This window comes from Orcinus orca, chromosome 7 (genome assembly GCF_937001465.1).
Source record: "Orcinus orca chromosome 7, mOrcOrc1.1, whole genome shotgun sequence".
NCBI lineage: Eukaryota > Metazoa > Chordata > Mammalia > Artiodactyla > Delphinidae > Orcinus > Orcinus orca.
Genome location: NC_064565.1, coordinates 83,157,510 through 83,174,139, shown reverse-complemented (window position 1 = coordinate 83,174,139; position 16,630 = coordinate 83,157,510). Strand labels below are relative to the sequence as shown.

Below are 16,630 nucleotides of genomic sequence, written 5' to 3'. Positions count from 1 at the left end.
CATTTTAAATAGCAAAAATACCAACATAAGTCACAAAAATGTGAAAAACATGACACTAAATAGAACATGAAAAGGACAATTGTTTACAGTATAAAAGATGGAAAAAGAAAACAGTGTCACCCTGTTTGACCTTAGCTGGGACCACGTGTGTAAGGAGACTCAAATTTTTCACCTCTCTGCTTACACACATTAATAACTAGTAAATTGTCAGATGAGGAATTAGGGCCAGAGCACTGGAACCAAGATTCACACCCAGATCTATTTAAATCCAAAGACTTTGCCCTTTCCACTATGCCTTGCCACTTTCAAAGAATGATAATAAAATAATTTATTTTTTCTTATTTTAGGCTGAAAAACTTAATTACAAGGACAAGAAACTGAACATTGGTCCAGCAATAAGAAAACAACAAGTAGGGATCCCTCGTATGTATTGAGAACTAATGTATTTTTCAGTATTTTTGCATGGTTCTTTTTTGAAATATTAGAGTTTTAATAGAACGTCATTAAAATATCAGCTTTCTTTCATTTAATAAAGTAAATTTAGTGAAGTTGGTGGTCAAATGAATATTTCTTACCACAAATTAAAATATATTAGTTTGCAGGGTAGGGGGGACTAGGCAAAATTTATATAAATAATGGTGTTTAACTATATTCCATATAGTTACATCTTTAAAGGAAAAATCTTTTATGATAAAAATATAGTTTAAAATTACAAAAGAAATTAAAAGTAGTTAATTACTATTTAGAAAATTTTCTAATTAACAAAGTAATTTAAAATTAGAGTAAAATTATAGAAAGTGAAAATATAGAACAAATATCAGAAACTCTGGTTGTATGGTACATACTGTAACCCAACCACATGTATCATAACAGAGGAAACAATCCCTAAAGCTTTAGGAACTGGCTAAGTTAGATGCCTTCCTCAAATTTTGGTAATGCTTTCGACTCTACTCTTTTTTTCCTCACTCTTCCCATTTATTAAGTTAGACATCTTTACAGTTAACTTTTACCTATAATATTTATTAAAATCTCCAACAGAATCTTTGGCTAGAAGGAGAAACTTCGCATAAAATTTGTAACTCAATTTTTTATTCTTCCTTAGCTGTGTCCTAGTGTCTACTGGGATGTTTAAAACATTAGGTGGATATTGTACATCTGTTAACAAATTAATAGATTGTGCTCATTTGGACTGTTCTGTTTTTGACTTAGAAGTTAACAGATATCAAGTTTAATTTTGACTTAGTATTTGTTAATTCAGAAGATAACTGAAGTGTCCTTAGTAAGTTGATACTCCAAAATGGAATGCAGTAAATATGGCAGAATGCTGAATATTTTCAGACTACTATTGTTAGATGCAAGAGTTAAGCTATAACATGTAATAGCAGTTCTTTAGCCCATTATCACCATCAGTAGGAACAACTAGTAATGTTCATATTATGACCCACAAGTTGCTAAAAATAGAACATAAATCAGCAGTATGCTGAATGCTTTCAAACAGATGTATAGTTATTTAAGAACTATTCAGCGCAAGGGTCAATGTTATGGGTTTTCATTTATTTCATTTAATCTTTACAGCAATCTGTGAGGTATTATTAGTTCTATTTTTGTAAATAGAAAATTCAGCTTATAAAGGTAAAGTCATTGTTTTAGAAACATTTCTGCTGAAATAATCTTAAATGTAGGGGAGAGTTAATCTGGTCATGTTGTGGGTCTTAACCCAATGGCACCATACCAGAATTATAAATTTTCTTTAAATTCTTTAATTTTCTTTAAACTGTCTTTAAAGTCTCATGGTTTATATAAAACTTCATGTGCAATTTGGATTCTGTTCTATAACACTGTATTGTTTATTAAAATGTTTCCTAAAAATAATTGTTTGAATAAGACTGATTCTATAAGAAGATCACCATGTTCAGCCTGTGCCTTTTCATGTTTCCTGACATAACCATGCTAGGCCCAAATTTGAGAAGTATGGGGTTAAATAACTTAACCAAATGGTAGCATTAGCCTTCAAATCCAGGACAGTTTGACTCCAAAGCTATTTTTACTTGTCTACAAAGAAAGGATAAGTATTAAAGATATATTTACAAAATATAAGGGATTCTTATCTCATTTTTTTTCAAATCTATCACTTCTTTTCCATCTCCATTACCAATATTCTAGACCCAGCTACCCACTTTTCTTGCCTTAATTTCTAGAAAAGCCTCCTAACTGGTCTCTGTGAATCCAGTCATGCTACCTTCCAACCTATCACACACAAGGCAGCCAGAGTGATCTTTCAGAAGTGCACATCTTATCATGTTATTCTCTGCTTATTTTGAGCTGTCCTTCTCTTTTCTTTCCATGCTTTAGCCATCTAGCCTTCCCTCAGTTTCAGAACATAACCATATTCCTGATATACTATTTTCTTTACCTAGAGTGATCTTTGCCATCCCATTCGTTCTTTAAAGCTCAGCCCAAAACAAATGTCATTTCCTCACAGATGCTACATATATACATATATATATATATTTGAAATGTTCACCATTGTACCCTATACTACCTCTTCATGTCTTTATCAAAATTGTATTTAATTAATTGTGTAATTAGCCAATGACTATCTTCCTTACCAGAACCTAACTTCTATGAAGATAGAGGCCATGGCATGCTCATTTTTTTCTTTTTTCTTTTTGGCTGTATCACTAGGGCCTAGTTCAATGCCTTGTAATAGTAAACACTCAAAATTTATTTATTTAACAGATAAACCTGTGGTTCCTTGATGATCTTTGGAGGGAAATTCATGGACCTTCTGAATTGCGTGCAAAATTTTGTTTGAATATATGTATTTTTGAGAAAAGGGTCTGTGGCTTTCATCAGATTCTCAAAAGCATTGGATTAAGAACCACTAAAATATGCTATAACAATACTAGATAAAATGTGGTGAAAATATAAAAGCTGAGAAGTAGTACTGCTATTTAGAGTGGCAGGCCAGTGCTGCTCACAGTGTGGTTTGCAGCCACCAACAGTTCACTTGGAATCTGTCAAAATGCAGTTCCTCAGGCCCTATCCCAGGCCTCCTGAATCAAAATCTCTTGAAAGAACTGGAATTTGTATTTTAATAAGCTGTCTAGCTTATTATAATGAATTTTAAATTTTGAGAAGCACTAGTATAGTGGAAGGAGGATTGCCAGTTCAGTAATTTATATAACCTGTTGGTCAAGTACTTAAATCTAACTTGGCATATAAAATTTTTAAAGTCTTTTTTTTTAATTTGGGGGGGAGGAGTATATATAACTTTCACCTAGGAAAAGAGATGAGGACCCAAAATTAGCAACATAAAGGTCTGTGGTCATGTTTGTAATAGCAGCAGTTGTAGCAAAGGGAGACTAGAGAATAAAATATAGTCATAGCATGAGTGAGTGCTTGCTGATAGTAGATCCAAAGAATTTGTAAGGTGGAACAAGTGTCTTGAGGAAAGTAGAATTTTGTCTAATTTCACTGCCTCCATTTTCTTTGGCCTTTTACAAATAGACAGTCTTACTAAGATCTTAGGAACTTCACTACAGTGTCTATAGTCTTCAGGAAACTCTAAATTGTATGTAATTTATATTTGTAATAATAATGACTTTGCTGATAATAATCTCAATTGTTAAGTTTTGTGTTTCATTATACTAGTATTAAAATCTGAATTGGTGAATTTTTAGTATTCCTTATTAAACTTGTTTCTTTTTCTTTCATTTACCTTAAGCTAACAAAAGCTCTAAGGTAGTGAGTTTGAAAATATATATTTCAAATATACTTTAACATATGGAATTTTTTAAAGAACTTATAACATTCAATTTTTACTGTAACTATATATATGTGTTAAGATAAACATCTTCCATTGTTCAGAAATTACATTTTTAAATGTCAAACTGAACATTTCAATTATTACTATTTACACTTTGTTTTAGGTCCCAGTGTAATGCCAGCTGCTGGAACAATGTATCTAACAACTTCAACTGGGTATCCTTACACTTATCATAATGGTGTTGCTTATTTTCATACTCCAGAGGTAGCTTCTGTCCCACCACCTTGGCCTGTAAGTAATTTCATTTTAGAAGGGTTTCCATCTATTACTATTAAATTTTTTATTTCTGAAATATTTCAATCACAGACAATTACAAATAATAACAGCCATGTAGCTACCACTCAAATTTAATAGAGGTTAACATTTTACCATATTTACTTAAGTTCTTTTAATAGGGGGAATAAAATATGACAAATTCAAGTAAACTCTCCTTGCCCCAATTATCTTACCCTCTTTTCCTCCTTAGAGGTTAACCAGAGTATCTTTTCTTTCCATTTTATATGTTTTTACTACAAATGTAGAGATTGTTAAACAATAGATACATAGTATTGCTTTAGGCGGTTTTTAAACACTATATAAATAATCTGGTTTTCCTAGTCAACATTATGTTTTTGAGATTAAACCATGTTGATTCTAGCATATCTAGTTCATTTATTTAAATTTTTTATAATATTCCATGGTATGAGTGTATATTCCCTATTGATGGACATTGTAAGTTTTTTCCTACAATCAAGACTACATTGAGGAAACTATACTCAATATTTTGTAATAACCTATAAAGGAAAAATTCAGAAAAAACAGTTATATATATATGCATAACTGAATCACTTTGCTGTACACCTGGAACTAACACAACATTGTAAATCAACTATACGTCAATAAAAAAATTTAGTAAGATGAAGTATTTTCAATGCAGTTTTGATATTGCATGTACTCTTTTTAAATTGCTTGTGATTTTTTAAAATTTAACCATCGAGGTCCTATTTTTTATTCTAGTCAATTTGCATGACAATGTAGAATCAAAACTTCATCATTTTATATATAAATTTTATACAGTATTATTTAATCTTTTTCATTCTTTCTGAGTTTAAAAGTTTTATAACTGAATCAATTAATTTTTTCATTTTACTTCATCACTTAAAATTTTGCCCCACTAGGGATCTGATAACTACTCAGATTTACTTTCTGCTAGTTATTCCATGATTTCATTTTACTTTATACTTAAGTCTTTAATCCGTTTGGAGCTTTCTTGGGGTACATTCTATGGTCATATTCCACAAGTTCAGAGAATCACGTGTGGAGTTTTGTTTTGTTTTTTTTCTGAACAAAAATGGGCAGAAGACCTAAATAGACATTTCTCCAAAGAAGACATACAGATGGCCAAGAAGCACATGAAAGCTGCTCAACATCACTAATAGAGAAATGCAAATCAAAAGTACAATGAGGTATCTATCACCTCACACCAGTTAGAATGGGCATCATCAGAAAATCTACAAACAACAAATGCTGGAGAGGGTGTGGAGAAAACGGAACCCTCTTGCACTGTTGGTGGGAATGTAAATTGATACGGCCACTATGGAGAACAATATGGAGGTTCCTTAAAAAAACTAAAAATAAAATTACCAAATGATCCAGCAATCCCGCTACTGGGAATATACCCAGAGAAAACCATAATTCAAAAAGACACATGCACCCCAATGTTCCTTGCAGCACTATTTACAATAGACAGGTCATGGAAGCAACCTAAATGCCCATCAACCGACGAATGGATAAAGAAGATGTCGTACATATATACAATGGAATATTACTCAGCCATAAAAAGGAACGAAATTGAGTCATTTGTTGAGACGTGGATGGATCTAGAGACTGTCATACAGAGTGAAGTAAGTCAGAAAGAGAAAAACAAATATTGTATATTAACGCATGTATGTGGAACCTAGAAAAATGGTACAGATGAACCGGTTTGCAGGGCAGAAGTTGAGACACAGATGTACAGAACAAACATATGGACATCAAGGGGGGAAAGCCACGGGGGGGTGGGGATGGTGGTGTGCTGAATTGGGCAATTGGGATTGACATGTATACACTGATGTGTATAAAATTGATGACTAATAAGAAAGTGCTGTATAAAAAAATAAAATTCAAAAATATTTTTTTAAAAAATGGGCAGAACCAACCCCTACTGATCTACATTTAGTAGGTCTGAGAGTGAAGAATATATATGTATGAATATAATTCTATAAATATAATTAATATATTGTTTATGATTATAATATATTGAATATACAAATATAATAAATACAATTATTTATTATAATACATTACCCCACTTAGAAAAGTTGCAAGTTGCATAACAGTAAATAAATAATAAACAGAGTATAAAATTTTTTTAAGCAGACTAAATTGAACATCTAGATTTTGTATGTATTGTGTGAGAGTTTGTCTAGGACAGTAATCTTCAAAGTTTTTTGCTTATATAGCCTCTAAAATTTTTTTGAAAAATTATGAATACTCTCATTTTTAAGTTGAAATCTAAAATTTACCATAATTTTAAATAATTTAGACATATTATATATTGTAGGTTTGCTTTAGATATATATTTTATAAAAGTCTGTAGCTATAGATTTCATTTAAGACTGGAAAATGTCCTACATGTAGTGATGGATGTTAACTAGACTCATTGTGGTTATCATTTCATTCTTTATATATGTATATAGTCATTATGTTATGCACCTGAAACTAGGATAATGTTGTATGTCAAATATCTCGCAATAAAAAAAAGGAAAAAAAAACGGAAAATGCCTGCTCTATAATTCAGTTAACAAAACTAGTCAACCAAATAAAATTAACCAATCAAATAAAACTTACTCTCTATTAGAAAATTCTGACTCTATTTTTTTTTCTGACTCTATTTTTAAGTTCAAATAAATGAATTAATATGTATCCCTGTGACCATCTTGTAATTTATTTTGTTCCCTGGATATGAAATAAGATACCATCTTCCCCTTAATATTTCTTATACAAACTCTTTTTGCTTTGCTCTTTCCTGTTTCTGAAGGGCATTGCCTTTTTGAATTGTCTGTTTGTTTGATGCTCTGTTAATGTTTACATTCCAGAACAAAGCATTATAGCAAGATCCAGAATGAGTGAGAGTGTGCCTTTCATAGTGAAGGGGAAAAGTGTTGTAAAAGGGGAGTTTTGAAAAGAAGAATCCATTGTACACAGATACATTCACAGACAGATCAAATCAGAAAGGAGACCATATGAAATATCTGAAAATTAATACTCTTAAACCTATTCATGCTCATGCACCACTGGAAGATTTTTGTGTTCTCTGACATTGGTCTAGGCTATGACATACGTGTACAAGTAGAATTTCACCTTTATAGACTATACACATCTTTGACTAAATGTTCCCAGATATCTTTCTAAAGTGTACCAGTATAAAGGTTAGATAACAGTTTATGAGAGCTTCAATTTCTCCATAATCTGCCAGTCCTTTAATTTACTAGATTTTTGTATTTTTGCCAATATTATTATGAAATGGTATCTTGTTTTACCTTTCATTTGCCTAGTCAGTGGTAAGATTAAACACATTTTCATATATTTATTTGCCATTTCAGTTTCTTCTATGAGCTGCCTCTTCATTTGTTTTGCCCATTTTTTCTGTTGGGATTGTTATCTTTTTCTTGAGTTCATTATATGAGTTCTATGGGTTGTAAATATGTTTTAATTTGTGGCTTGTCCATTAACTTTATGGTATTTTTTGTGATATACAAGTTTTTCATTTTAATGTTGATAGATGTATTAATGTTTTATGGTTTCAGCTTTTAGTGTTTTTTAAAAAAAAATACTATGCTGTTGCTGTTTTTCACATCTAGATTTTAAATCTGCAGTTTACATATTGACTAATCCATCCTCTTCCACTGTTTTGAAATGAATCCTCTGTCAAATGCTGAGTTTCTGTGTGTGGAGTCTCTTTCTGGGCTCTCTGTTATGTTCCATTGGTGTATTTGTTTGCCCTGCCCAATTCTGTTTTAATTCCTGTTGCTTTATAATAAGTTTTAAAATCTGATAGGGCCATAGTCTTACTCGGTTCTTTAAGAGTCCCTCATCTATCCTTAAGTCTTTGCTTTTATAAATATAAATTTCATAATTCAGCTTGTTCAGCTCTGTGAAAAGCCTTAGTTTTTGTTAGAATTGCATTAAATATATAGATTAACTTGGGACATTTAGGCATAATACTGAATTTTCCCATTCATAAACATGATTTAGAGTTTCCATCCATCAATAAAATTTTCTTTCTCTGTAAAAAAAGTTTGGCATATCTTTTGTTTGATTTATTCTTAGGTACTCTGTAGTTCTTGTTGCTTTTATGAATGGTGTATTTTTTTAATCACACTTCCTAATAGATTGTGACTGGTGTGCAGTAATGCTTTTGATTTGTAAATGTTGATCTTTTATCAGTAACCCTGCCAAACTCTCATATAGGCAATCATTTAGGACTCAGAATACTTCTGTTTCTTTCTGCTCTTCTGTTTCTCATTTTTTCTCATCAAGTTATTGACTGGCAATGTCTCTGCTACAGTATTTATATGACACTTCTTCTTAAAAGAAGAAATAAGTTCAGTAACTCACTATTAAGCTTTATATGAGTATCTTCCAAAACCTACATATATATGTTAAGATACTCTTAACCTTAACCAAGGTTTCTCCACCTCAGCACTATTGACATTTTGGGCCAGATAACTGATTCTTTTTTGTGGGAGACTGTGCTGTACATTGCAGGGTTTTTAGCAGTATCCTAGCCTCCCTACATTTATGAAAACCAAAATATTACCAAATGTTTCCTGGGGGGGGGGGGGCAGAGTCGCACCTGGTTGAGAATTATTGCCCAAAGTCAATTAAGGAAGTTACTTTTTATTCTGTTTACTAAGAGTTTTTATCATGAAAGGGTATTGAATTTTAACAATGCAATTTCTGCATCTGCTTAGATTATCATTTTCTCCTTTAATCTATTAATATAAATTACATTATTATTTTCTAATGTTAATCTGTGGTACAATTTTATTAGCACATGATAGTCTGAAAATTATGCAAAACTATGATACTTTTCTTCAGTTTTGGGGGGAGGGGTGAACATTAAAACAAAACAATGCAAATTAGATCCCATGTTAGAAACTAAATTTTAATTGCTATCATTAAAGCCTATTTTACCTATATTGTAATACAATTTGCCTGTTTTTCTAATGATCTGATTTTAAATAACCTATTTTGGGACTTCCCTGGTGGCACAGTGGTTAAGAATCCGCCTGCCAATGCAGGGGACAGGGGTTCAAGCCCTGGTCTGGGAAGATACCACATGCCGCGGAGTATCTAAGCCCGTGCGCCACAACTACTGACCCCACGTGCCACACCTACTGAGGCCCACGTGCCTAGAGCCCATGCTCCGCAACAAAGAGAAGCCACTGTAATGAGAAGCCCGCTCACCGCAGTGAAGAGTGGCCCCTGCTGGCCTCAACTAGAGAAAGCCCATGTGCAACAACGAAGACCCAACGCAGCCAAAAATAAATTTTTTAAATAATAATAATAAATAAATAAATAACCTATTTTGGGGTTTACTCCATTTGAATAATCAAGTGTTACATGTACTTTTTTAAGACGTAATAAATCACCTGTAAATTTATTGGATGACTATCTCATTTAAATATCAAAATGATAAAATAGAATTTAACAAATTCTTCAATAAATAATGTATTTGCTTTAATTGAATGTATAACAAAGGAATAGGATGTTGATTATTCATAAATAGTGGGAAATTAGTGGCAAAATCAGATATGATTATTCATTCAGTTCTAAATGCTATGTAAACATTATCTACTGCTGGTCTCCACAATGGAAATAGGCAGTGTCACCTTAAGTCCAGCTGCCATTTTTCCTCTAAACATTCTCTTAGAACTATATTTTCATAATATTTGGACTAAAAGCAACTTTTCTGGTGGTTGTTTTAGCATTACTATGGAAATGAAACCACATGGAAGTAGAAATACTGTGATAATTTCAATAGACTTAAAGTGGAGTTGTAATAATATCAATAAGAGGTGGAAAAATGACATTTCCAATCATAAGCCATAAGTTGACTGGGTTTAGGTAACAATGTGAGATAAATTTCATTATAAACTATTTTAAAGAATCTTGCCTAAAATAATTTTTCTTTTTCTTTCCTCTTATAGTCACGTTCTATATCTAGTTCCACTGTGATGGTAGCTCAGCCCGTTTATCAGCAACCTGCAAATCACTACCAGGTAAACATTAAATTACAATGAAGATCTTCTTTGATACTTTCAGTCCTTTTTTGAGTAAGTTTCATTTTAATCTTTCTCATGCAAATACTCTCGTAATTAAAAAGAGGTAGTTAAGCCTTGATAACAGTGGCATTCTTCTTTTTTGATGAGGGATCTAAACAATGTCATACAAGAAGATGGACTGTTTACTTCCTTTTATCAAATGTAATGAGGTCAGTTTTGCTCCCCTGGTTAGCATAGAAATAATTCCCAAAGTAAGATAAAGATGTTGGACCACAAGCTGATATTTGTTTAATGCTACTGTGACCATTATGTCAGTTTAATAAGTATATATTAGAATAAGTAATAGATTATGGTTTATATTATGACAGCCCCTTTTAGTTAACCAACACTCTTTTCATTAATTCTTGTGGGAGACTGAGGGTAAGTGAACTCTAATGCCAGACCATTTTGGTGTTTTGTAGATAAAGTGTAATTGGAACACAGCCATATTTGTTTACATATTGTCTGTGGCTGCTTTTGTGCTGCAGTGGCAGAGTTGAGTAGTTGCAACAGAGATATACGGCCTGCAAAGCTTAAAATATTTACCCTCTGGCCCTTTACAGAAAACGTTTGCCAACTTCTTGTCTGTAGCATTCACAAATAATATCGCATTCCTTTATACCTTTGAACTAGTGGAAGAGACTTTATTTCTGGGGGGGGGGGGTTCATTTTAGACTTTTAAAATAGACCCACATGAAATGTTACGGTTACTGGAATTATTTTTAGTGTTAGACTAGGTTTTGGGGAGGTCACTTATTTTTAAATTCTGTTACTATGCTAAATATAAAATTATCTAAAGTGTTTCATTCACTTAGTAAAAATGAAAGTAACTTAATGGCATTTATTTAAAGTATATATGTAGGGACTTCCCTGGTGGTGCAGTGGTTGAGAATCTGCCTGCCAATTCAGGGGATATGGGTTCGATCCCTGGTCTGGGAACATTCCACATGCCACATAGCAACTAAGCCCAAGTGCCACAACTACTGAGCCTGTGCTCCAGAGCCCATGCACCACAACTACTGAGCCTGCGTGCTGCAACTACTGAAGCCTGCACACCTAGAGCCTGTGCTCTGCAACCAGAAAAGTCACCGCAATGAGAAGCCCGCACATTGCAATGAAGAGTAGCCCCCGCTTGCCGCAACGAGAGAAAACCCGGGTGCAGCAACAGAGGCCCAACGCAGCCAAAATTAAAAATAAATAAAGTATATATGTTGTGTGACTATTCCTAATTCAAACTTTTGAGAGGCCTCAAAGACAACATTAAGTACCAGGCCATTTAACATGACAAGCCAAAAGTTGTGAAACCAGTTTTGGGACCCTTAGCTTATTGCCCATCTGGAGCATGTGAAAGGATGAGGTTAAAAAGGGAGATTGGTAATGAGGGCTTTTTAACAAGAGAGTTGTTAGAGTGCTATGGCATTTCCCATTCTCCTCAACCAAGTGAAGGTGACTTCAGAGAATGACTAAGAGAGTTTAATATTTGTCCCCTGAAATTTGTGAGACAGTATCACTTAGGCGTGACCTCTCCTTAAAAAAAGGCCTGAAGAAGAAGCTGGAGTGGTCTATGGAGGCAGAGCCAGAAGAGAAGCGCTACGGTAGGAATGTGCTGCACGTCTCACAGCAAGCAAAGGTTTATGTTTCCCAAGAGCAAGATACGAACCTCACAGAAGAGACTCTTTCCAAAAAACTTTAAGGTGACCCCAGGAGAGAAAAATATCTGTGTGAAGTAGAGTCCTAGAATCAAGGTCTAGATTTGCAGTCAGAAGTTCTCAGTAGGGAGATCACCAAAGGAACAAAGTACCTAACCAGAGTGTCAGCATTTGCAATCTGCCACACACCAAACAGTGATCTATCCTAATTTTTATCCAGGGGCAAGGAAAAACAGCTCAACACAGTGGTTTTTATTTGTTTGTTTGTTTTACCCTTTTCAGTTTATTTTTGTTGAAATATAGTTGATTTACAATATTATATTAGCTTCAGGTGTACAACATAGTGAGTCAAATTTTTTATAGATTATACTCCATTTATAGTTATTATAAAATATTGGCTATATTCCCTGTACTGTACAATATATCCTTATAGCTTATTTATTTTATACATAGTAGTTAGTACCTTTTAACACCCTACCTTTATTTTGCCCCTCCCCCTGTCCCTCTCACCACTGGTAACCACTAGCTTCAACACAATGCTTTTAAAGTGCCAGGGATGAGAAAGACTAAAGTTGCTTTCTTTCTGCTTGCACCTTGTGGAGACCAGCTCCTCCTTCATTAATTGATTACATATATACATACATGACATAGATGTATTCTGAATAGAACTCTGATACAATTTAATTTTATACTTTGGCTCTGGTTTTCCACTTGACACAAATTATAAAATTGGAAGTATATTACCTAGATATACTCGGGAAAGATTTTTGTACCAATTTGTAACATAGTATTTTGCAATGTAAGAAATAATTTCACTTCACATATTTCTTTACAGTTATATATTTATTCATCATCATTCTGCCCTAAAAATTGCCACTCTGATAATATCTTCCCTTGCTCTTTCTTTCTACAAATTCTGAGATTGATAGTTTTATCAATTTTTGTTAGTCAATATAAAATAGATAAATAGTGAGAACCTGCTGTATAGCACAGGGAACTCTGCTTCACTTCACTGTACAGGAGAAACTAACACAATATTGTAAAACAACTATACCCCAATAAAAATTTTAAAAATTTACAAAAAAATAATAAATAAGCAGCATCCTTTAGCAAGCAAAACAGAAATTTTTGTTAGTCAAATCAGATAATGCCTGGTTCAATCAGTATTTATCTCCTTTGTATTTCTTACTTCATAAGTAGATAGTGATTTTATTTATCTAACAAATCTACATATATGTCATTTTATTTCAGATTTTTTATTAAAATATTTTCTTAAGAGATTATACATTATCCTGCCTTTTTTAATATGGTATACAGAACATAGACCTCACGTTATCTTGGTCATCATTATAACACAGTGATGTAATCCATTAGAAATTGATGTGGTCAGCATGAAATTAACAGTTTAGATGGTAGATTCATGGTATCTTCTTTTTTTCTGTTTTTTTACTTTAATAATTTAAAAAAGCCTTTTTAAATGTGGAGAATAAGTTAAAAGTAAAACATTTATTATTAAGGAATAATACAACTAATTTAAGAAATAATAAGTCTATGTTCTATATTATCATGTTACAATAAGTACCTTAAGTAATTTGACCCTCTTTTTTTTAAATAACAGCTTTATTTAGATATAATGCACATACCATACAATTTATCGTTTCAAAGTGTACAACAGAGTGGTTTTTACTAAATTCACAGAGCTATGCAACCATACCACCAAAAAAAAAAGCTTACCCATTTGTAGGCATTCCCCTTACCCCTCCTCCCAGTCCTAGGCAACCAGTAATATACTTTCTGTCTTTATAGATTTGCCTGTTCTGGACATTATTTGGATATATACCGCATTTTGTGTATCCGTCTTACGTTGATGGACATTTGGGTTGTTTCCACTTTTCAGCTTTTACAAATAATGCTGCTATGAACATTCATGTACAAATTTTTGTGTGGACATACATTTTCATTTCTCTAAGGTCTTATACCTAGGAGTAGAATTGCTGAGTCATATGGTATCTCTGTGTTTAACCTTTTAAGGAGTGTCATACTTTCCAAAGGCTGCACCATTTTACACTCCCACCAGCAGTTTATGAGGGTTCTAATTTCTCCACATCCTTGCCAACACTTATTATCTACCTTTTTGATTATAGCCCTCCTTGTGTATGTGAAGTGATATCACAGTGTAGTTTTGATTTCCACAGCCCAAGGCTAATGATGTTGAATATCTTTTATATGCTTATTGGCCATTTTTGTATATCTTCTTTGAGAAAATGTCTATTCATATCCTTTACCAGTTTTTATATTGGGTTACTTACCTTTAACTATTGAGTTATAAGGGTTCTTTGTATATTGTAGATACAAGTTTCTTATCAGATTCTTATAATCTTATAAGTTTCTTATAATTTGTAAATATTTTCTCCAATATTGTGGGTTTATTTTCACCTCCTTGATGGTGTCTTCTGAAGCACAAAAGTTTTTCAGGTTGATGAAATCCAGTTTATCCTTTTTTTCTTTTGTTGCTTGTGCTTTTGAGGTCATAATTTTTTTAATTACCTGGTTCAAAGTCACAAAGATTTGCACCTATGTTTTCTTATAAGAGTTTTATAGTTTTAGCTTTTACATTTAGATCTTTGTTCCATTTTGAGTTAATTTTTGTATATGGTTTGAGGTGTAGGGGTCCAGCTTCATACTATCGCATGTTGATATTCAGTTTTAACCCTTGTTTATAATGTGGGTGGGTGTTTTTTTTTTTTTCATTTTAGGCCCCTGCACAGTGTCTACCAGGTCAGTGGCAGTGGGGTGTTCCTCAGGTAAATATTAATTTTTTTCCTTGTTTTTGTGAAGACTGCCTGAATATTTAAGTCAGGAGAACTAGATTTGAGACCTTCCTCTTGTATTTATTAACTGTGATACCTTTGGCAATTCATTTAATCACTTTATTTCTCAGCTTCCTCATTTGCAAAGTGGAAGTAATGATACTATATTGTTGAAAGTTTTCTCACATGATTTTTGTGATGGTCAAATAAGATCATGTAAGTGAAAGCATTTTATAAATAAGTGAGCGCTATGTAAACTGAAATGAAAATTTACTTCTTTTTACTATTAGTATTATTAGAAAATTTAGCATTTTTATAGCTTTACTTCAGATTTTGCTTGTTTTATTTATGCTCCTAAATAAGTATTCCATCTCCCAACTTTTGATAACAAATAGTGTACCATCAAAAAGATTGTTTAATGATACGTCCCACTTCCATGGGAAGTCGGAAAGCCGAGAATAGACGTTTATGACAATTTAAATACTATAGGTTATATTATTACAACCTTTAATTGTGATCTTAATGATTATCTTAATTTATATATAAGGTTCTAAAGTGCTAAGAAATTTTAGTACTTGTAAGTGATAAAGTTATTAATAACATCTACACAATTGGAATTTATAACAACCCAGAGTTCCTGGTTTGTTGCTAAGATACTTCTGTTCTGTCCCTGAAAAACAACTTTAGGAAAATGTGAAACCAATATTTCTCTTGTGTGTTGGGTAAGTCATTTGGTTTAATTGAAATAACCAATCCGATTTTAATTAGAAGTATGGTTTTGTGTTTTAGTCTCCTGCCTCTTCTGCTCCATTCTTACACCTGCAACCTTCTGAGGTTATTTATCAACCAGTGGAAATTGCACAGGATGGTGGATATGTTCCTCCTCCGCTGTCTCTGATGGAAGCTTCAGTTCCAGAGGTATGTGTTAGTCTCAAAGTAAGTTATCTATAACCACTTCCTCTTAACACTTATTTATTTTTCTTTTCTAAAGATATTTATTCAGGACCCTCATTGAGGTTGAACATCTTATGTTTTCTTTGATTTATTCACATCTCTTCCCCTTTTTTATATCTAAGAACGCTTCATCTTAGACTTCTTCACTAACTAATGCTGAACCATTTCTCAAATCTGTTCACTCTACTAGGCTATTCCCTGACTCAGTCCCCTTGAAAGAGTAAGATAAATGCTTCTCCTTCTGGTTTGCCTGTCAATCTGTATTGTTACTAACAGTCTGTCAATTAAAAGTGTATAAAAATGAAGTCAAAGAAGAAAATAATCTTTAAAAAATTCTTCCTTCAAAAATGTAAATCAAATTTATTTTATAACTGTAAACTGTAAATATTATCTTCCATGTGTTTAAATTATATTTGCAAACCATTACTAATAACCTCATCATCTATATGCCAGAAACTGTACATGGTATGTTTTAAATATGTTGTGAAAGATTGGGTACCTATTGGGTATCTATTAATACCCACGTCCCAATTTGAGTGTATTTTTGTAATTATTATTACAATTACTTTATAATTATTATTATTATTGCTAAGGTTTATAACATAATTTTTCTGGAACAATAATTTCCACAATTTTGGATCTTAATGTTTACTATCAATACTTTTACTATGATTTCTCCATTCTTCATCTCACCCTCCATTTATCACTTGGTTGACTGAATCTGCAAGCAGTCTTTGTTAAAGAAGGCTTATATGTGCTATATACTCTCTGAGTTTGTACATCCTTGTTTGTTCAACATGTTTGTTGTCTATAAGTCTGAAAGAAATTAAGACTAGCTATAAAATAGCTGCATCATACTTGTATAAGTTTGCTAAGGCTGCTGGAACAAAGTACATGAACTGGATGGCTTAAAAAATAGAAATGTATTTTCTCACAGTTCTGGAGCCTAGAAGTCCAAAATCAAGGTGTTGGAAGAATTGGTTCCATCTGAGGACTGTGAGGGAAGGCTCTATTCCAGGCCTTTCTTCTTGGCTTGTAGAT

At 32.7% G+C, this 16,630-nt stretch overlaps 1 protein-coding gene across 1 annotated transcript in view; it reads left to right on the top strand.

Annotated features, from left to right (window-relative positions):
• BOLL (boule homolog, RNA binding protein) overlaps nucleotides 1-16,630 on the top strand; it is a 56,480-nt gene that overhangs the window by 10,088 nt on the left and 29,762 nt on the right. Inside the window, exons 5-9 of the mRNA XM_004262886.4 lie at nucleotides 348-423; nucleotides 3,933-4,060; nucleotides 10,063-10,134; nucleotides 14,582-14,629; nucleotides 15,425-15,553. Coding sequence (XP_004262934.1) covers nucleotides 348-423; nucleotides 3,933-4,060; nucleotides 10,063-10,134; nucleotides 14,582-14,629; nucleotides 15,425-15,553 — 453 coding nt within the window. The remainder of the gene's footprint in view (nucleotides 1-347; nucleotides 424-3,932; nucleotides 4,061-10,062; nucleotides 10,135-14,581; nucleotides 14,630-15,424; nucleotides 15,554-16,630) is intronic.